The sequence below is a fragment of the Crocodylus porosus genome, unplaced genomic scaffold (assembly GCF_001723895.1).
Source record: "Crocodylus porosus isolate Cpor-Errol unplaced genomic scaffold, CroPor_comp1, whole genome shotgun sequence".
In the NCBI taxonomy this organism is placed as follows: domain Eukaryota; kingdom Metazoa; phylum Chordata; order Crocodylia; family Crocodylidae; genus Crocodylus; species Crocodylus porosus.
The window spans coordinates 34800060-34820848 of NW_017728914.1; the positions used below are offsets into that span (position 1 = coordinate 34800060).

General features: G+C 48.0%; 1 protein-coding gene across 3 annotated transcripts in view; it reads left to right on the top strand.

Moving 5' to 3' along the window:
* GRIA1 (glutamate ionotropic receptor AMPA type subunit 1) overlaps positions 1-20789 on the top strand; it is a 141012-nt gene that overhangs the window by 56883 nt on the left and 63340 nt on the right. For all 3 annotated transcript variants that reach the window (XM_019535263.1, XM_019535262.1, XM_019535261.1), the window contains exons 3-4: positions 17250-17489; positions 18688-18872. In XM_019535263.1, the coding sequence (XP_019390808.1) occupies positions 17250-17489; positions 18688-18872 (425 nt within the window). The remainder of the gene's footprint in view (positions 1-17249; positions 17490-18687; positions 18873-20789) is intronic.

A 20789-nucleotide genomic window follows, 5' to 3' on the forward strand; every position in this document is an offset into this window, starting at 1 on the left:
AGGCTGCAGCGTGGTAAGGATGCTTTACAAGCAAGTCACAGCTGACTGTACAAACAAATTGGGTTTCTGTATTCCCTGCAGCCTTGCTCTGGAAAGAAACCGTGTTCCCCCGTTGCAGAAACTAAGCCAGATTCCTACCTGGTGTAATTCCACTGGCCTCAATGCTTTTACCTGGGGACAAATCCATAGGTCCTTGCAACATCAGCTTAGCAGCTCCTCCCATGTCTGATTCTTGAACTAGTCCTTGAATGTCTGTCCTTGTTTTTGGAAGCAGGCAATTTTCCCATTACAGCCAACCCACTGCCAGAAGTTTGTGTGGGAAGCTGAAAGTGGGTGCCAGGTGCATGCTAGCAACCTGTTCCTGGTGCACCGTGCAAGAGCTAAACCCAGGTCTCGCCCTTTTGTAGATACTGTTGACAGCACCTAATGTAGGAAGCAGTCTTCACGTCATGGACGAAGTCCTCCGGAGGCTATTAGGCACATGCCTTGAGAGAGCAGGATGGAAAAACAGCCCTGAGAAGATACCCCTGGGCCATCCTGAGGTTTTTGCACAGATGAGTGTGGAAGGTGACATTTTCAGCAGTGCTTAAGCAACTTAGAGCAACCCCAATCCCATTTTTTAAAGTGGGTTAGGGTTGGGTTGTCACAGTATTTTAGCCGTGGGTAAGTGCTAGGTAGGGTTTTCTAGTGTCCCTGATGCCTCCGTCGTGAGCAGGTCTAAGTTTCCTGGGTGACTTCTGAAAAATGGCACTTGGGCTCCCAAGTCACCTAGACACATTTGAAAATTGGATCTTCAGTCTCTTTGGATATAACTACCCATCAAGGACAAGGGAGTGTTCATGCTCAAGTGTTTAGTGACCATTATTGTGGCTCTTTCTCTATCACCTCAAGGCCTGACAACCAAAAGACTGACCCTGGGAAGGGAATTCAAATGGATCTATCAGGTCCAAAATGCACAGAGATCACTGATAGAAAGAAGGAAGTCTCCACCACAAGGCCACTTTCCTTTGCTCCATTCTTTCTCGGCTCAAGCGTTGTGTCTATGCGTGGCAGCAGGTATAGCTGGCCCTTCCAGACTTCATCTCTCTGGGGTGCACGTCTAGCCATCAGATCAAGCAGTGCACAGATAGATATATACACACCTACATTTTGGATGCACCGTATGTGTTTGTCTGTGTGCACATACACTATGTCTGCAATGGGATTTAAACACCTGAAATATTTATGCGGTGCAGTTTCACAAGCTTCCCTTGCTGAAACCAGAAAATCTAACACCTGACGTGTGAAGTTTGGCAAGGCTGAGAGCAGCTCTGCCCTGCACGAACTTTTGCAAAATCCAAGGAACATTTCTATTCCCCCTTGAAAACCGGAAGCTGCCCCACGGTTCAGCCAGAACTTTCTGGGCCCAGAGACTCCTGCTCTCTTCCATGTCACTGGCGCTTTTATTTCATCTGATTCATCTCCCTGCAACATCAAGAAGAAAGCTTCACAAGACCTGGTGGGTGGCAAAGAAGTCCTTCTCATGCTTGAGAAAAGTGGAACAAATTAGCATTCTCCAGGTTACTGCTACTGCTACTTTTCTGTCTGAATGTGGGGCGTTTTAATAGAAACTACCAAAAGTTTCTATTAAGCGTGGTGGGTTTTTGCACTACCTGTCTAAATAACATCATGCATCTACTTGATTTCCATTAAGCGGCTCTTGATGACAGAAACGGCATCCGCATGGATGGTGTTACCACTCCCGAGTAGCGTATGACCCCAGCTTTAACAACTTCTGTCCCTGCTTTCTGTTGTGTCTCCTCGCAGTTTGCATTGATTGATGCAGCGTGTTTTACATAATCCCCTTGCTCTCTGTAGCTCACTAGAGATTGTTTCTTCGGAAGCTTAGAAACTCTTCCAGAATGGAAAATAGGAAGAAGGTGACACCATAATAATAATAATAATAATACCATATTAATGAGCAGCGAGTAATGCCCACTGTAGTTAACGTGGGAAGCAGGTGCCAAATCCTGTTGCCTGCTAAGGACTGGGACTGACACCCATCCCTTGTCCTGGAGTCAGGGGCTCACAAACTTTTTCCATTCTGCAGTATTTTTTTTCTGCATCAGAAACCCTCCCAAGACTCTTCTTTACAAATACTCGCCCTATCTATCCTATTTAGCAGGACCTCCTCCTATTTAGCAAACTTGCAAGGGCAACGTAGTTAATACCCAAGCCTAAATCTGCAGGTATTTGGTTAAGCACCCCTTCTGTTTGAGATGGGAAGTAGCTATCTCCCAGCAGAAGAAGTATCCTGTATGATGGGAGAGAGGATTTTCATTCTTTATAGAAGAAACATCCAATAAGTACCAGGTCCCCAGATCTGGAGTGCCGAATCGGGAACGGTCTGGGCCTGAGATTGCAGAGCTGCTTAGCCCAGCTGGTTGTCCAGTTCTCACTAATGTTAATAGGAACAAGGCTTCCAGCACCCTTGGGTAAACTGCGTTCTCCACCTATGAGAGTACCCTACCTTGTGCAAAACGCTCAGCAACATACCCTGCTCTCTTTGATCCTTCTACCTATGTGGGGCCCCAATGACTTCTTTAGTGGCATCCCATTAGGATAGAAGAAGTGACCTGCCTGGTTCCTATTGCAGGCTTGGGGTTCTCTGGTTGGAAGAGTCTTTGTCCAGCATTTTATCAAACAACACTGCACTTCAATCTGTTCTTATTTACTCAAGACAGATTCAAGTCCTCCTTTGAATTGGAGTGCGGGGCTTGCATTTTGCTCCATTTCTCTGACTGCAGCAAACCATTTGAGGCCACGAGATTCCTGCTTGCCCTCCATGAGCCAATGCCTCAAAGAGAAGATTTAGAAACCGTAGTCACTGCGGCTCGTTTTCCATCGGAGCCCCTCTCCCTTTCACAATCCATTTGGGCTGTTTCTCCTTTGGCACATTTGCTCAAGCTCACATGGAGGCTTCAAGTTTAATCTGCATTTCCACTCGGCAGAAGCTGCATCAGGCACCGTTTGTGAGGGGCACGTCTTGTACATGGTTTGCTTGTACGCCCACTGCCAGTTATTTGTACAAAAGCTGCACAGAAATCCAAAAAATAAAAAATGACAAAGCTAAGGTCCACCACTAGCCATCTGTCACAGCTCTGCAGTTCCACTCTCTAGACAACACAGTCGCCCACGGTGTTGAAAAAGGTGTGCGTGTGCGTGTACGTGCGTTCACCTGGCACTCAGATGCCTTGAAGCCTGCTGATGGAAGAAATAAAAATCTACCAGCTAGCATTTATTGCACTCATGAGGCAGGCAAGGATTAAAGCTGTTCAAATGAGAGGGAAGAAACCATAATATTACTCCTGACAAACAGGCCTGAAGAAAGCAAGGAACACAATGGAGCGTGCATGAACGTGACAGGGAGGACCGTCCTCGTGCAAAGGCTTGCAAACCCTTGTGGGCTATATAACAGCCTGGCTGCAGCAGAAACAAGCCCTTCAACAAACAACTGTAACAGTGTCACCAAGGAACGTGCTTAAACCCACAAAAGGGAGCGTGTTTGGAAATCACAAGAGTCAATCCCTAACGGCACCCACTGTATTACCAAGGGACTAGAGCAGCATATGCTTTCCCAGACCCGATGCTACAAAGCCCAGGCACAAAGGGGTTAAGTGCTGGACAGAGGGCCCGCCCCATTTCCAGGCACATTTGTTTAACTCTTAAACACCGTTCAAATAGATAGTGCTGTGTTTGAAACCACCGCCAGTTTTCTACCAAGACACTCTAGTGGCTTCATTACAGCAATGGATGCAACACAGCATACAGCAACATATGTGATAGACAGCCCTTATCATTTGCATGGGAAATAATGCACGCAGAAAAAACCCCAGACCTGAGTTTAAAGAGCCCTTCCTACTTGGAGCGGCACAGCAATGCCTTGGCTTGGGGAAAGGAGAGGAGATCCTCTGAAAGGAGGTGCTCGTCTTGAATAGATGGGAGTTTCTCCATCCTTTGCTAGATCTAGTGCCAGTAGGATGATGCTTCTCAGCATTGCCCCTGCTTGTTCATAGCCAGAGGAGTTCAGCTGTGCTGTCCCATCACAGGAGCCCTGTGTTTTTAGCTTGACTGCCTTTTCTTTTGAATGCTGGAGAACAACGGAAGGAAGGGCAGAAAGCAAACCCTCCCTGAGGATGTAAGTGCACACGTCATCTCTCACCCACTGCAGCATGCTGCCTCACCAAACTGGGGCTACCACTGCCAAGAGCCGGCTCCTAGACATTTAAAGGCATGGCACGTGGGAGACAGATCATTTCCATCATCATTACAAATGAGATCAGACAGTGAAGAAAATCCCCCTGACTCAGAACTCAGGCCTTTCCTTATCCTTCACTTGCCAGTCCATGCTTAAGCAGTCATAGCCTCCTTCTTCTCCGCTGGAAAAAGGTAATTCTTGAGCTTAGAGGAGTCTGTTTGGAAGGGATGCATTTATTGTTGTCTAATATTTATGTGTTATTGCAACAGCAGCTGAGACCATCTAGGCCAGGGGCTAATGCACTAGTCACAGAGGGTGCATCTACACATTTACTTTAATGTGCATTCAGTTGTCACAAAAATGCTCTTTTGCTAATGCACATTAAAATAGGCTAGCACACATTTTTCGAATGCCTCACAATGGAGGCACTAGATTTAATGCGCATTACCTAAAGCACATTAATTGAATGTGTAGACACACCCAGAATGAACACATGCAGAAAAGGAAACCTTAATGTTCACAGCCTGACAGCCTAAAGCTAAGCGAAGGCAGGCTATACAGTCATCCCCGAGTTAGGGGTGCAGAAACAGAAATAGCAGGATGGGTCTATTTTTTATCTAATCAGGAGGAATAGATACCACAAACCTCTCCTAGGTATTTTAGCTGAACAGAGTTTCCCTTTGAAGAAAGGTTTAAAGAGGTTTCTTTCTTATTCATAGCAGGCTCCTCAAAGCACATGTTAAAGCCTTCCTTAAGCTGAACTATGTACAGTGCCTTATAGCTGTACATCAGGGAGCTACGGTCCTTTCCCATTCAGCAGCACTTAAGACTCACTTAAATCAGGTGTGAATGATTGTATTTGGTGCAAGGCACTGCAGAAGGAGGGCTGAACCCAACAAGACATTGCCTACAGCTGGGCAGATGGGAAGTGTTAGGGAAAAGGAGGACTCTCCCAGTGCAAAGGCTTGTGGGAAACCTTTGTGGGCTATATAACAGCCTGGCTGCAGCAGAAATGTTTGCCTAGTTTTGCTCAATGAGTAGGAAGGGGGAAGTGTTCATTGTTAGGGGTCTGGGTTTATGCCTGTAGTTATATAGGGAAAGGAGAGCAAGCTAGTTTGTAGTATTTTGTCTGGTATGCCTTAAAGACTTCACTGGTTCTGTTAACTCATTAGCAGGATTTAGGTTCTATAATCCCAAAACTTACATTAGTGAAAGGGGGAAGCCAAGGGGAAAGAAAATATTTTTACCTCTAAAGTAGAGCTGCAGCCACAGAGGGAAGGCAAAACTAAGTCTTCAACTGATATCTGCTACTAAATGCTCAGGGGAGCGGGGCTTGTGTCTACCATTACCCAAATGACACTATGTAATGCAAAACTCCTAATGGGTCAAACGCACTTTACTGGGGACCATGTTGCAGCTTGATGTTTGCTGTATGTGCAGACAGCAAAACCTCTGCAATCGCAGTGTTCGCTCCAGATTGCATTGGGAAGAGAACAGGAAATGAACTTGTAACAGAGGGAACCCACTTAATTTCCAGCTAGACCCAAGAACAAGTTGTCCAGGACCCCAAACTAAGCACAAAGCATAGTAGACAGAGGACTAGAAGTGAGCTCTTAAATCCTTGAGGCTGCTAGGTGTAGTAATCCCATTCAGTAACTCCTCAAGTATCATTTTGGCCATCAAATGCACTGATAACCCTCCCATATACTGTGTAGGTCTGGCAGGAATCAGTTTTCAGAATATGTATGGAAGCCAATACATTGAGTGCTTGTTTGTCCCTTGCTTTCCTGTTGGTTGCAAAATTAGGCCTAATGTTTAAGTTCCCAATTGTGAGTTCAATGGGGATCTGTTCCCTGCACAAGATCAAGGGTTGTAGTGAATAAGAAGAGCCAAGTGATTTAGGTACAAATGATATAATAAGGCTCAAGAACTGGCAAACAAAAAAACCCAAACAGAGAGTAATGAAAATAAACAGACCAAAGGAATTGCAGCTCAGGGGTGAAGGGGAGGCATCTGATGCAGGCAATTAAAGGCAGTCTTGATTAGTGTATTTATTAAAGAGCTGGAAAAGAGAGGAAACAGCAGGCAGGAGAACCTGCTGCAAACATCAATATGAGCGAAGAGAGATGACCAAGGGCCCAGAGACTGCCAGCAGGAAAGAGTCTAAGTTTGCAACCCCAAAACAATTAATAGCTGGGGGGAAATAATCCAAAACACATTTTCTCCATGAGAGGCAGGAGCGTGAGGCTCAGGGCTTCTGGAAGGGACCTGGGGCTGAGAGTGGGGCAACAGATTTGACTGATGGGGTAACAGGTCTGCAAAGCACGGGCCCACGCAAAGCTGGGGAACTGGGTGCACATGTAACTCCGCCGTGGGACACATAGGTATAAGTGGAATATTTTAGGGTCAGAGTCACGCAGACTGACTGATGGTTGAAAACTATTTGGCCATGGAGTAGCTTTTCCTAGGACAGGCAGAGCAAGCCCAGGAATCAGCTTTCCCATGGCCTCCTTTAACAGGCTCCACAAGAGCCACTTAGAAAATCTTCATCGAAAAAAGGGAAGCTTGCACTGAAAACAGCTGCAGACTTTCATGTCTGGCAAAACTACTGCAAACAGCTCTGATGCATCAGGGAAAGAAAAGAAGCCGCTGATGACAACATGCATTTCATTTAAATTGGGTGCTATCTTACTTGACATATTTGACTTTTGCTATCCCCCCCACCGCACCCTTGCACAAATGCCTTTATTTATTCATTCAGTTGTTATAGCTTGGACTTCACGCTAGGCTCACCTAGCAATTGCAAATATGCTGTCTATTATATTAATATGCAGTGATTTCATGAAATGATCTCTTCCCCACCACCACCCTACTGTTTCTAATGCATCCCAAGCACAACATATTGACAGACTATAGTTCATTTTTATCAGCATATGGTGCTAACTAAGGGTGGACCAATAAGGAACATAACAGCTTTTGGAGCAATGGTAGGAGAATTCGTTCTGCCTGCATTTCTCATCTCATTTTATAAGACGGGCATCATTTTCCTCAGTAGTAATAATCTCTCTTTAATATTTATGCCTCGGCTTCTGAAGACTTCAAGTGTGAAGAACTCGGAAGCCACAGAAACTGATTTTTTCACTGAAGGAGGAGATAGGTTGGAGGGATTGTAAAACTACGCATTGCATAGAGTAAATAAGATTTTTTTTAAACCACATCCCATGCCATGAATGGATTTCACAGGCTGTTACTGCAAACTCTCTGTGCTCACAGCGATTTGACAGCCTGTTTATATCCCAGAAATGAGGCTGTTTAGCAGATGGGAAGAGAGAAGCCTTTCAAAGTCTCAGTTTTAAAAAGGTGTGAAGGCAAGAATGGGAAGAGAGAGGAATGGCTCTGAAAATGGGGCCTGATGGAGAGATTAGAGGCACTAGGCAAGAGTGACTCCTTGCTTAAAAGGTTTTTCATTCAGCATTCAAAGGACAAACCTAAGCATTGCCAACAAAACCTTCCTTCGCACTATTTGCACAGTGGATGGTAATGTGTGAAGGCCCAAATTGAGCTTGGGGTCCCATTAGTCTGGGCACTTCCCCAAGGTACGAGAAGAGACCATCCCTGCCCCCAGAACCTGCAATCTCAGCAGACTAACATGGAGAAAAGCGGGGTTTCCCCTCCCTCCTGCCCCCCGGCTGGGGATGTGAGGCGCTGCGGGATTAAACAATCTGCACAGCAAGCCCAAGGCAGAGTTTGAACAGACCCCGCTTTCCCTTAACCACAAAAGTCTTCTTCGCCAAACCTTCCCCCTTGGACTGAGCTGTCTAACCACGGCAGACACCTTTCCCCCACCAAGTCCTGTTTTCCGGTGCATTACTCCAGGTGACATCCAGGTTGGTAGCCTGCAAAAGAAGCTGTGAGTAGTCGGTGGTGGCTTTCTACTGCGCTGCCCGTTGTATTTGTTAGAAAATACAGCCTAGCTGGCAGAGAAGAGGACTGAGGATCAGGGCTAGGGACGGACATTACACACAAACCGGGATAAGTGATCAGAAGCTGGTGTAAACCTGTAACAGAAGAGACTTTCAATGCACATAAACCAGTTTGAAAATGGTTTGAGATTTAAATCTGGTTGAATGTAGTATCACCGATTTGGGTCAAACTGGTTTATGCAATATCTGTCCCAGAGCCGGGTGTCCTTGCTGGGGTGCTCACCTGGGGCAAGAACCTCAACATCTCTTTTCTTTTCTTAAAAGGGGAACATTATTAGGTAGCTACTTCTCACTGGTGTTGCAAAGGGTTCGTTCATTGATGGTTGTGGAGCTCAAGGGTTGACTTGCAACTAGATCCAAGCCCAGTTCAGGTGCTACCAGGGATGATGGAGGGGGACCTGTTTACAACCCCCTGATCCCGAGACCTGCAGCCCTGACGCACATTGGAGCTGTCGGGGAGCGGACAGCAGGATGAGATCTTTCTGATATAAAGCATGCTTCATAAGCACGTAGCACTTGCCAGCAAGTTCACCCTGATGCAGCTCTTTGCAACTGGTACCTGGGTTGCACTCAATCAACTTCAATCATTTTCCTTTTTTCCCCTTGTTACAGAGAACTCGGGGTCTCTGGTGATGGAAGAGTGGTGTTCTTCCCAGCGAGGCAGATTAACTCATGGAGGAAATTAATATATATACCATTGATAAATAGTTAGACTGGTGACAAGATCTCTTTAATTGTTTCAAGGTGTAGTCTCTTTAAAAAAAAAACCCCAAGCTTTAATGAGTCAAAAAAATCGGACAAAAGCTTGATAAAATACGGGTGAAAACCTTCTTTCTCTTCTACAGACAAGGTTCTTTGGGTAAATGTGATATCTTTTATTAGGCCAACTAGGTAGTTGGAAAAATTGTTCTTTGCAAACTTTCGGGCACAAACGCCCTTCTCCAGGCATTGCAGAGAGTCGGCCTTTCTCTTCTGCATTTTTCAGCCAGAGGACATTTCAAGTGTGGGTGCCCCCCCATGGGTTCCCCTTTGCAGGATCACAATAAACAGCACCAAGTTTCATACCGAAGCTAAAAAGGGATTCAAAAGCAGGGACTATGTCATGGAAGTTTTTAATGGCCTGATAAAGAAGTCAAACTGCGGTTTCCTGTACCCAAATTTGCACCAGTGAATTGTAAGAGGCATCCTGAATCTAAATCAAAAGGACACTTGAACCTCTGAAAATGCCCAGGAAAGACCTGTTTCCATTATATTGATTTCTGATGGCAAGAAGATCAATTCTAGTACTGTTTTTGGCCCCTGATACTCAGCAGGTATAACACATTTTGAACTGACTTTAGCTCAGTAGGACCACAGTTGCCAGCCAGTCCCCAAATTCAAGTATCTATGTCTCTATTAGGTCGTTTTTTGTAAAAAAAAACAAAAAAAACAAAAAAAACAAAAAATCCACATCATTTCTTTATTGTTATATCTAGGGGGTTTATTTTATTTTTTTTAATGCTTTGATTCTTTCTTAACTAACAACAAAGGAAACAGAGCGCCTGCAGCACAAACCTTCTCGAGAAGCCGTAGGATAATAAGCCGGCGTTCTTAAGTGACGGAGGGGGAAAAAACACCTTGATTTGGAAATTGATTTTGGTGTCGAGCTTCTCTGAGATTAGTATAAGTAGCACAGGAAAAAAAAATGATGAAAGAAAACCAGGCCCTTGTGCCTTTATAAATGCTTTTTAAACTAGAAAATAATCTGTCTTGTGGCCTAATAGCGGGCTGATTTGCAGTTGATCAAATAGACTGATAATATCTAGCTTTGGCGACACAGATATGTCAAATGCAAGGGGGGATATGGAAAATGTGTAGCGGTGGGGGGGTTGCTAGAGAAATCTGTGGGCATCCGCTGTCGTTAGGACGTGGTGAAGAGATGAGTTGTGGCACTTCAGCCATGCCGGAGAACCGCGAGGACAAATGTTTGTGAGGCAAGCTGAGTTGTTCCTAATCCGAACGGACACAGCACCCTTTCGTCGACCTTCCACAGGCTCCTCCGACCTGATGTCAGGCTCTCCATCACTGTGTGAGGGGTGCCTCAGGGAGAGACGGCTAAAAATAAGTGACTCGTACACCCACTTGGTCTTAAGCACGCGTGCACGCGCACGTATACACGGCGCGACGGAGCAAAGCCTCTGGAGTAGCTCCTCGACGCCCCTGGGGACAGGGGGTTGGGTTGCCCTGAGTTCGGATTTGGAGGGCTGTGCTTTGTTTCGGTGCCTTGGCGGAGGTGAAGGAAGTGTTGTGGTGCAGTAATGAGGCGCTGTATTTTTTTTTCATGCCTTGCAAATGAAGTTATAATATGCAGGTGAAGTTTGCATTTTGGATCATTGGAGACTATCCCAGAACTGGGGAAGGGTTACGGTAATCCCTCCTGATCCTTATGATCTGTAAGTCCCACTGGTTTTGAATCTCGGCATTGCCCTCAACTTACAGTTGCGGTCCCACATGAGGACAATGGCCGCAACCAAATCTCTTCCATCTGGTCATATGATGCATAAATGGCCAGATGTGTTCTGGGTTTGCTTCCCCTCCTTCCCTCCCCCCGAATCATCTTGGACACCGAAGGCGGTGACCATGGGCCTCGGGTGGCTCAGAAAGCCCTCTCTCAGATCCTCAGTTGGCGTGTCTAGCTAAACTGATCATGAGATTTGGAGTTGGGAAAGATTAACCGAGCAGAGATCTCGTAGGATTTTGCTTTTCTTTGCAACCTAGGGCACAGGTCGTGTGCTGGGAGCAGTATCTCGCCCGATCCCTTCTGTGCCATTGCAGAGGCATTGGCAGCGCCTCGGTTTTCCCTTGGCAGACCCCTGAGAACTCCAAGTCCTTTTGTCTAACCCAAGTTTCCAAGTTTCATATGACATGTAATACAGGAAATGCAGGAATGGTTTTGGCCTCAAAGGGTGCCACCATTTTAAAGCAAATGCAACTGGGAACTGCTGATAAGATTCTTGCACGGCGTCTTCTCCAACTCCTTCCGCAGAGTCCTGCTCCCTGATTCCCACCAGATCCTCCCCACCTTCCCAGTATCCTTCTGGGATCACGGTATCTCCTCCCTGCACTGCCCCTGCAACCTATCTGATTGGGATTTATAGACCAGCGTGTTGCAGAACTTGTTAGCTATTCTGAATTTCTTCACCACCTTTCTCCCCTGCAGTGAAAATGTGCAGTTTAAATTGGGAAGCAGGGTCCCTGTGTTACTTCACTGCCCTCTGCTAAGGTCCCCAGATACAAAGTGCCTTCAGCTTCCTGACAGATGTCAGCGAAAGAGTGACATCCTCCGCATGCTTTCAGCATGGTGACTTTTTTTTTTTTGTCCTAACCCCTTCAGGTTTAAATAACTGACCTTGGGGATCTTTCTGTCAAATGAACTTGGGAGGAAGACACTATGGGAAGAGAGAGAAGAATTTTTGAATATATGTTTTTAAGGAGGAGCACCAGCAAATTGAAGCCGGCACGCTGTCCTCAGGATGGTTCCCAGCCAAAGTATTTGCAAAACGTCTGTTGCCTCCGCAGGATGGCAGCTAAAATACAGCCAGATAGGAGTGCGGGAACCTAGGAAGGATAACAAGGCATCTGACAACCCTTTTTAGTGCCATCTCTTTCCCCATACAATTAAAAGCATCTCCCTGCCATTTGCTCACCAGCTGCCGTGATAAGTACGCTCTCTCTGGGAGTGGGAGCGCAAGCCTCCTCTTCTGGCACCACGATACCAGCACCAGCTGTTCCTTAACTCATGACCCAGTATCTCCAAGTGAGTCCTGGTGTCATCTAGCTTTGCTTAGGTAACTGGTCTGGGATGGTTATAACAGCTGCAAGCTGAGCCTGGCCACGCGACAGCTTTTTTTTTTCCACCAGGTAACTAAGTGCCAATGAAGAATTTCCTTCCACTTCTGCCATGCTCCCAAATTATCTCTCTGGGACCATGTTCTGGGCCTCCCACAATGCTGCAGCAGGAGATGGTGCCCAAAGGACCTGGATAGCGTGGTGCCAGGATACCCTACTCCTCTGAAATCCCAGCCAACTTGCTAAATGAGAGTGCTCGGAGAAGTCCCATGTAGGCCGTGAAAACAGTGTGTGGGAGCAACGGCAGGTTGTCTCACCCTGCATTAATGTAGGCCACTGGAGAGGGTGACAGTAATGCTAGCTGCTATCGTTATTGAACAGCAATCAGCCACGTTGGCCTTGGAGCCAGCCATGCCATTAACTGCTCTGCATCTCCAACCATAATTGAAAACACTTGCTGTATATCAGAGACTGATCTGCTGGCTTCAATGCCAGGCTGATTTGCGGAAGAAGTGCCAGCCCTGTAGATCCGAGTCTTCAGCATCTGGTTAGCAGCAGTCGTGTGAAGTTTGGGACTGTCACTAGCCATCTAACCGGACAAATGGATCTTCTTGGACTCATTTATTCTGATTTAATTACACCATTTGTAATTTTTTTCAGGAAGCAAAAATCACGTGCAGCTGTTAATATTTGTGGGTGAGCATTTTAAAAGACGACACGCATTTTTGATGGTTTGCAAATACCCATTTCTCTTGGACAGCCTTGTCTGGATTCGTAACCGTATCCTAGTGTCAGTAAAAAGAAATGCAAGCCATTGAAAAACAAAAAAAGTCCCATATCCTTATTGCAGTAAACAAAGTATTTATCTTCTTTCTCCGGTTTTAATTCTTCCGTGCTGGTTCTGGGACTGGAACAATTTTGCAGTGGCTGTCTTTGTATCGCTCAGTTTAGTTAACCAAGAAGGATTATTGCTGAAAAGGTGACTGAGGCTCTTAACTATTAACGATAACTTTTCCAAATTAATTGACTCGGAAATTCTCGTGTCGTTCCGACACGGATACCCGTCAGCCCATCTTGTCCCCAAATCATCTGTGCTAGCAGCGGTTTCTGTTAGCCTGGGCACATAATGCGAACGAGGTTCTTTTCCAAAAGTTACTAACAATAAGGACGGTTAGTTCTTTCAGTCCTCTGCGGTGCAATCTGTTTCAAATGGTGGAACTGGAGTATCTCAGAACAGTGTAGGAGTGCTGAAAGTACGTGAGCAAGCCACAAGAGTGGGGAGAAAAAGAATCCAAATAAAATAAGAGTAATTATCAGATCCAGTGAAATCACGGTCTGGTAAAAAAAAAAAAAAAAAAATAGCTACACTCATTGCCTGGATTATTAATTGGAGATGATCTGTTGCACTAAACCAAGAATGTCACTTCAATCAGGCAGCGAGTCTGACGGCCGTTTCCCCGGGGATCCGATTCTGATTTCGCGGCATGTGAAAGCGGATACCTCCGTTCATTAGAACCTGCGATCCAGCCTCACGGAAATGATTTGAAGCATATATCCACCCACATCCATGACTTTCCTGTCAAAATGTGTCAGTCCCTTACTGGGGGACACTGTCTTCTTCAGCTCCTATCAATGCAAAGGTGTGTAGGATGTCATCGTTCCCGGGAACCGCAGCAAAAGGCTGGGTGTTCTCACACTTGAGCTACTAGATTTGGGAATGACAAGGTCCAAGTTTCTAGGGGGGCTACAGATTTTCTGGTGTGGTTTTTGGGCAATACATAAGCAATCAGGTTTTCAAAAGCGCTCTGCTCTCATTTGCAACAGCTCAGCTGCCAGCGTCTCGGGGTCTGCTGAACATCTGGCCCTTTTGTTCAGGCGGTTAAAGGAGCTCAGTTCTGAAATTGTGGCCCTTATGCTCTCTTGGCCTCACGTCCCTCATGTGCCTTGAGCACTCCTGTTCTTTGCATGGCTCTCAAATTTCAAGCCAAATCCCTCCAAGAATGGAGAACTCCTTGCTTCATGCTAGACCCAGACCTCTTGGCTCCATCCATCAGCTTCTGGGGAGGCAGGAGCTGTGATTCCTTCCAGTCTTTGTAGCTTTGTTGCTTAAGTACAACATAGACTCGTAGAAAAGGAGGGTGGAAGGGACCTCAGGGCGTCGCATCTAGTCCAGCCCCCTGCTCCAAGCAGGACCAGCCCCAACTCCATCATCCCAGCCAAGGCTTTGCCTAGTCAGGTCTTAACAGCCTCCAAGGATGCAGACTCCACCGCCTCTCTGGGGAACCTGTTCCAGTGCTTCACCACCCTCATAGCGAATTATTTTCCCCCTAATATCCAACCTCAACCTCCCTGGCTGCAGCTTGAGCCCATTGCTCCTTGTCCTGTCATCTGCCCCCACTGAGAACAGCCCAGCTCCATCCTCTTTGCTGCTATCAAATCCCACCTCCGTCTTCTCTTCTGCAGACTATATCAGCCCACTTCCCTCAGCCTCTTCTCACAAGTCATGTGCCTCCTCATAGCCTACACTGAACACCTTCAAGAGCAAATTGGATGCTTATCTTGCTGGCATCCTATGACCCCAGCTGATGTCCTGCCCTTCAGGCGGCTGCTGGACTCAATGATCTTCCGAGGTCCCTTCCAGCCCTGATGTCTATGAAATCTATGAGCTTAAAGGGTGAGTTGCAGTCCTGCTGGGGCGTCTGCTGTCCATCTTTGCAGCCACGGTGTGGGTTGCAACCCTTTTTGCAGAGTCTAAGATGTTTCTTTAGGCTGGCGGCACCATGGCTCAAACTGTTCATGGGGCCAGCCCTCAAGCTCCAGTTTCTGGCTGTGTCTGGGCCTGGTCCCACCAGCAGTAATAGCGGCAACATGTGTCCTGGCCTCAGCCCTGAGCCTCGCCTTGCCAGCATCTATCAGAGAAGGGGTGTTGAGCTAGTCGGTCTGATCTGGTCTGACAACTGGCAGGCCATATGAGGGTGACTTGATTGCCCCTTCAGTCCCCATTTGAAACTCAGGCAGTGAAGGGAACAAGCCTTTGAATAAAGACCCACTAGGCCACGGGGAAGCTCATGCTGAGACGCCTGCTCCTTGCTGAGTCTGCAGAAGAGGCCGTGCGGGCTGTTACCAGTTTAGGAGCAGATCAAGGGATTCCCAAGTAGTGTAGAAGGGCTTGCTAGGGGACCCCAAAATGTCACATCCAACTTCTCATCCTTCATGTCACATGGGGGGGATCCTGGAGCCTTGGGTCGGTGTAAATGTCACAGCCAAGAGTCCTTGGGAATGGAGTGACAATGAAAGGAAATGCTAGTGCCAGGAGTGGTGACACGGGGAAAATGCTGACACCATCAGTGCCGCGGGCTTGGAGATTTATTGATAATAACTCGGGATGTGTCATAAACGGGAGTGATATTAAATGACTCTGACTGGATCAGGGACTGAGTTGTACAACCCACAGTGTGTGCTGCTCTCTCTGCCTTGCTGAAATCCCGAGGCATTTTTCCAGCAGCTCCCCCAAGCTCATTAAGTGCTCTCCCGAGGAGCCTGCAGACCTGAGACAGGGACCTCGCTGCACAGCAGCACCAGCAGCTGCCGAGATCAGAAACAACGAGCGGCCTGATTGCCTGGCGCTGGCCCTGAGTACCCAGCTACACCGTACTGCCAGGCCACAGCCACTGCTTCACACCCTCCCTTGCCACCCCTAGTCTAGGAAGCAAGAAGGTAATGGGGTCACTGGCTGTTCAGAACATGCAAATCAGATGTTGAATTGGGGTCTGTCCACAATCCTTAAAACAACGTTAATAGGCTGAATCCTGCCCTTGTGACACTGTGCCCATCAGTGCCAGTTGGATCCTCTACAAGAAGCCAAAGGTAGAGCCCGTGGCTCCTCCCAAGAATGTCTCGTGATGTCTCGCCGTTTCACGACGTGTATCTAAACAACACGCGCCGTGTACAAGCGCCCTTTGGTGATGAGGGGTTTATAGAGGGGTAACGTGGAAAAGATGCAGTGGGCTAAGTTGGGGCAGGTCTGAGCAGAGCAACGTTTCCCCACCTCCCCGGCTGAAAGCGGCTCTTGAGGGTGGCAGGGAGCATGCTTCCCAGCCCAGGACTGTGCTTGGCCAAAGGGTAATAGTAGTTGTGGGTGCAGGGAGCTGCTGCTATAGTGGCTGATCCTATAGCAGCAATCGCCCTCACTCTCTTCAGGCCCTAGCAGAGCTCCCCTTAGCTCAGTGTGACTGTGGAGATCCAGAGCTTGGGCTCCCAGCTAGCTGGTGGCCAAGGGGTCATTGCTTCCTTCAGTGCTGTCGGCCACCTGTGGGCAGTCCTGGGGGGTGGCTGTGCCAGGAGGTGAAGGGAAATAGGTGTATTTTGATTCTGGATTGAAAATGGGTGGGTTTAAAAGGGACGTGCTGGAATCAGGCTGGTTGCTATGGGGAGGGTGTGGGAGGATTCAGCCTGCAGAACGGCAGCTCGCTGCTTCCTTCACTGACTCAGAAGCCGAGCGGGGAAGAAGGGGCCAGAGCCAGGCAGAGAACCTGCCCCATACCATTTTTTTTGTGGGTCTGTGGCATTTTAAGAAATGCTACGTTCATCCCTCAGGCTGGAAAAGGTCGGACAGCCCCGACCCATCAGATGCACTCCCTTACACACGTACCGCCCCAAGCCATCGTGCCGCCATCGGTCCCCCAGTGTGTGTGAGAGCAGCCTTTATGGTGAGAGATGCAACCCTTGTGCTCTTCCTCAGAGAGCAGCGCTGGTATTTTTTCCTCCCCTGGCAGGGGTGGGCGGTTGAGGAGGAGGCAACTTCCACACAGGCTGACACCTCTGCCGCTCCGCGCCCGTCTGGCAGGGACTTGAACAGCGAGCAGCTGTCGCTCCGTGCCCTCTGAGCCCGTGGGATTGAGCAGGACTGGGTTTTAAAACACTTGTGGGTTTTTTTGTTTTGTTTGGTTTTTTTCATTGTTCACAGCAACAGATAGCATCCCGGCAGAAGAAGCATCCACAAGCGAGCGGCAAGCTCTCGTTTGCTTGCACGCCAAGCCAAGGCAAGTTCACAGCTAGAGAGCAGGGGCACGGCATGGAAGGGCAGGGCCTCTGTGACTTCCTAGCTCCCTTATTTAATGGAGGGTAGGATGGTTATGTGCTGAAAGACCAAATCTTCTCTCTCCATGGCTCCCCTGACCATCTCCTTCCCTCCCCTCCAGTCTGTTCACAGTTTTCCAAGGGCGTTTATGCCATCTTTGGGTTTTACGAGAGGAGGACCGTCAACATGCTCACGTCCTTCTGCGGGGCCCTCCACGTCTGCTTCATCACGCCCAGCTTCCCTGTCGACACGTCCAACCAGTTTGTTCTCCAACTACGCCCGGAGCTCCAGGAGGCCCTCATCAGTGTCATCGAGCACTACAGCTGGCAGAAATTCGTCTACATTTACGATGCCGACCGGGGTGAGTCGTGTGCCTACCAGGCAGGCTAGGGGGAGTGCATGGTGCCGTTTCCCTCAGCAGCAATGCAGGGGAAATATTCCACGTCCAAGACATTCAGGCGTCAAACAGGGAAATGGCTGAGATGCAATTCAATCATTGCACAGAGCCTAATTTTCAGAGAGCCTGCCCGTGTGACTCACGTGGGCGAACATGTGCACATTAGGTGTGCGGGGCACAGTGATTGCACACCCAGGCACGGTGCTTGTGTGCTTGGTCAGTTCTGAAAAGTCTTGGTGTTAAAGCAGACCACATCGCCGACTGAGCAAGGTTCTGTGGACTAATGTCTCGTTATTGAATTTACTCTTTTTCTTTGGGTGGACAGACGTTATCGTCTGTTCTTTGGGAGGAGTGCTCTGTGGATTGTAGCATGGGGTTTTCCAAGCCTCCATGTCCCCATCAACCAGCAAGGAAAACCACAGGCGGGCCGCGAGGCAGACATGGGACCATGCAAAGAAGCACAAGCGAGGGCTTTTCACAGAGTGCCCTACAGCAGAGACGCCCCTGCCTGTTTCGTGGCAGCCGGGGTGGGAGGGAGTCCTGCTGGACTTCCCTGTAGGACTCATAGCAGCTGATACATTCCCACTGTCTCCTCCCATGATGCTGGATATACACATCTCCAAGTGCAGGGCAAGGCACACAATGCTTGAGTGACCCCACAGATCAAAGAACTAAGATTTCTGAAGCACTCTGAAGTCTCCAAGCAATAGGCAGCAGAGAGATGCAATGTATTCACTCCTGTATTGATTGCTGTTGTTGAGAGAGGAAGAGAGAGAGGCTCTCTGAACACAGGAGCTCGTGGCTTGAATAGACTAAGGGTGTAAGAGGAAACGGTAACACTGAGCAACAAGGCCACGGCCAGGCAACGGGACAACCACACAGCCCAGTTCATTGCCTCATTTACTGCACCACTGCACTTGATAGGTGGGCAGCTACAGAGAAGGAGAGGGGGAATCCTGTTGTTTCACAATGGTAAGGGAGTAAGAGCAGAAGTTACTACTTTATAGTCAAGGTGGATTCAGATGAAATGCTGGAGGCTTAAAACATCAGTAGGGTTTTGCTGTTTCACTTACCCAGAAAGGGGTGGGGGGGAAAGACTGACGCATGAACTAATCCAAGGCGCTCACCCTGCTCCCCTCTTCCCTGTCTCTTCCCATCACAGGCTTGTCAGTCCTCCAGAGAGTGCTGGATACCGCGGCGGAGAAGAACTGGCAGGTGACAGCCGTCAACATCCTGACGACGACAGAGGAAGGCTACAGGATGCTCTTCCAGGAGCTGGAGAAGAAGAAGGAAAGGCTGGTGGTGGTGGACTGCGAATCCGAGAGGCTGAACGCCATACTGGGCAAGGTGGTGCTGACAGCGGCTGCTTGGGGAGGGGGCTTGCACGCGCTGTGGGTCCTCTGTGTCTCTCTGGGATAAGTCCTCGTCTTGCTCCTTTTATCTGAGCTGCATTGTTAGGAAGCCTCTTCTGTGGGGTCAGCGTGTCGGAGGCATCGCCTTTATGGGACGGAAGAAATGGTAGAGCTGGAGGAGGGCTAGGAGCTCCCTCTGGGTCTGCACCTTCACACTGCACTTGTTCTGCAGTATTTTTATTCTTTGGGTATTTTTATTCTGTCCCCAGCCCCGGCGAGCTTGCCTGCAACCAGCTCCTAAGAGCTCTGTGCACAGAAGAGTTACTTTTTCATACTCTCTGCTCCCCATTTTTTTCCAGTGGGTCCATGCCATGAACCCCATTGCCCCTCCGTGCCCCAGTTCGGGCGCTCACCCTCTCACAGAAGACAGCCATCAGCGAAGCATCCTCCAGAGCTACCACTCAGGCCACCCACACCTGTGGGACTCAGCTTTCCACGTCCCCTGCAAAGCCCCTGACAGTGCCACGGCAGCTGGCGTGCTGTGACTGCTGCTTATCGGGCTCTGTATAATGGTCTTGCTGCTGTCTTGTGCTTCTCACATATGTTTATTTGAAGCCACCTGCCACGTCTTGTCTCGCACTTGGATTGTGAGCTGTCTAGGGCAAGAGTCATCTTTTCCATTAGATGTATGCACAGTGACTAGCATAATCAATCCTTGTCTGATGTCTCTAGGGGCTACTACAATAAAAATAATAGAGAAGAGATCAAGAGCTGACCCTAAATGAGGTCAGGGCTTATGAAAGGGGCCAGGTTAACTGTTCTGGCAAGCAACAGCTTTTGTTTAACCACTGAGTCGCCAGACAATGAAATGCTGCTTCACATGCCCTGGCCAGTGGCATCTGGCTTGAGCCTTATGGGATGCAGTACGTTGGAAACCTGGGGTTTTATATTTGACACGCACTTCAGATGGTCTTGTACCATCTTTCCCTCCTTCAGAGTTCGTTTTTCAAAGCATGTATCTGATTTTTGAGCCATAGTGATGGACTGGTCTGGCCATTTTTTTTTTTTTTTAACCACTGATGCAAGAAAAACACTTTGTCTTCTCTTCTAAAAATGGGTTTAGCTAATAGATAAAAAGTGTTTTTATTTAAATGTTTTATAGCTTGCTGAAGGGAAGGAGCAAAATCCTTTTGATTTGCAACCACTTGGAAATATCAAGGTGTTTACCTTTTTAAAAAAAATGGCTCATAAGTGGGGGGGGGAAATACATAATGCTAACTTACTTCCACATGATCCTGCATTATAGCAAGAGTCTTCAAGGGTTTTGAAAATCTGTATTCTTCAATCCACACTTTCAGGAGGGCTAAGAATATTTTTCATGCTGAGACTTGTGAAAGTTTTAACTTTCATTTGTTTCTAGGCTTTGCTCCCAATTTTATGAAATGCCACGAGAAAAGGGATTTTGGGTAGACAGTCACCCCACGGAAACCTGCTTGACTTCTCAATGGAGGTTGTCTCTCCTCCCCCGGCCCAGCTTCTTCTCATCCTGCTTCCCAGCCCTAGACGAGGTGCTCTCAGCAGCTGTATGATTTCATTTTCAACCGAAATGGCCACTGCTGGCAGGAGGTTCAGAAACGGTACCTTTTGTAACATGCCAATAGAAACAAAAGCTGTGCTTGGTGAGACGAAGTCCCTAGGTGAGATTTTCAAGTGCTCGCCCGCCAGCCTGCTGTGCACGCTTTTGGAAATTGCCCCGCACAGTTAAGTGGCTATAGGGGAACTGAATGCCTGGCAGCCGGACGAGGGGCGCGGATCCCTTTTATCTGATAAGGCAGCTGTGTTTCTGGGTATCGCCACTCTTTTATACAGGAAAAAATGCCATCCTTCCCAGCAGCTCTTCAGCTGTCCTAAT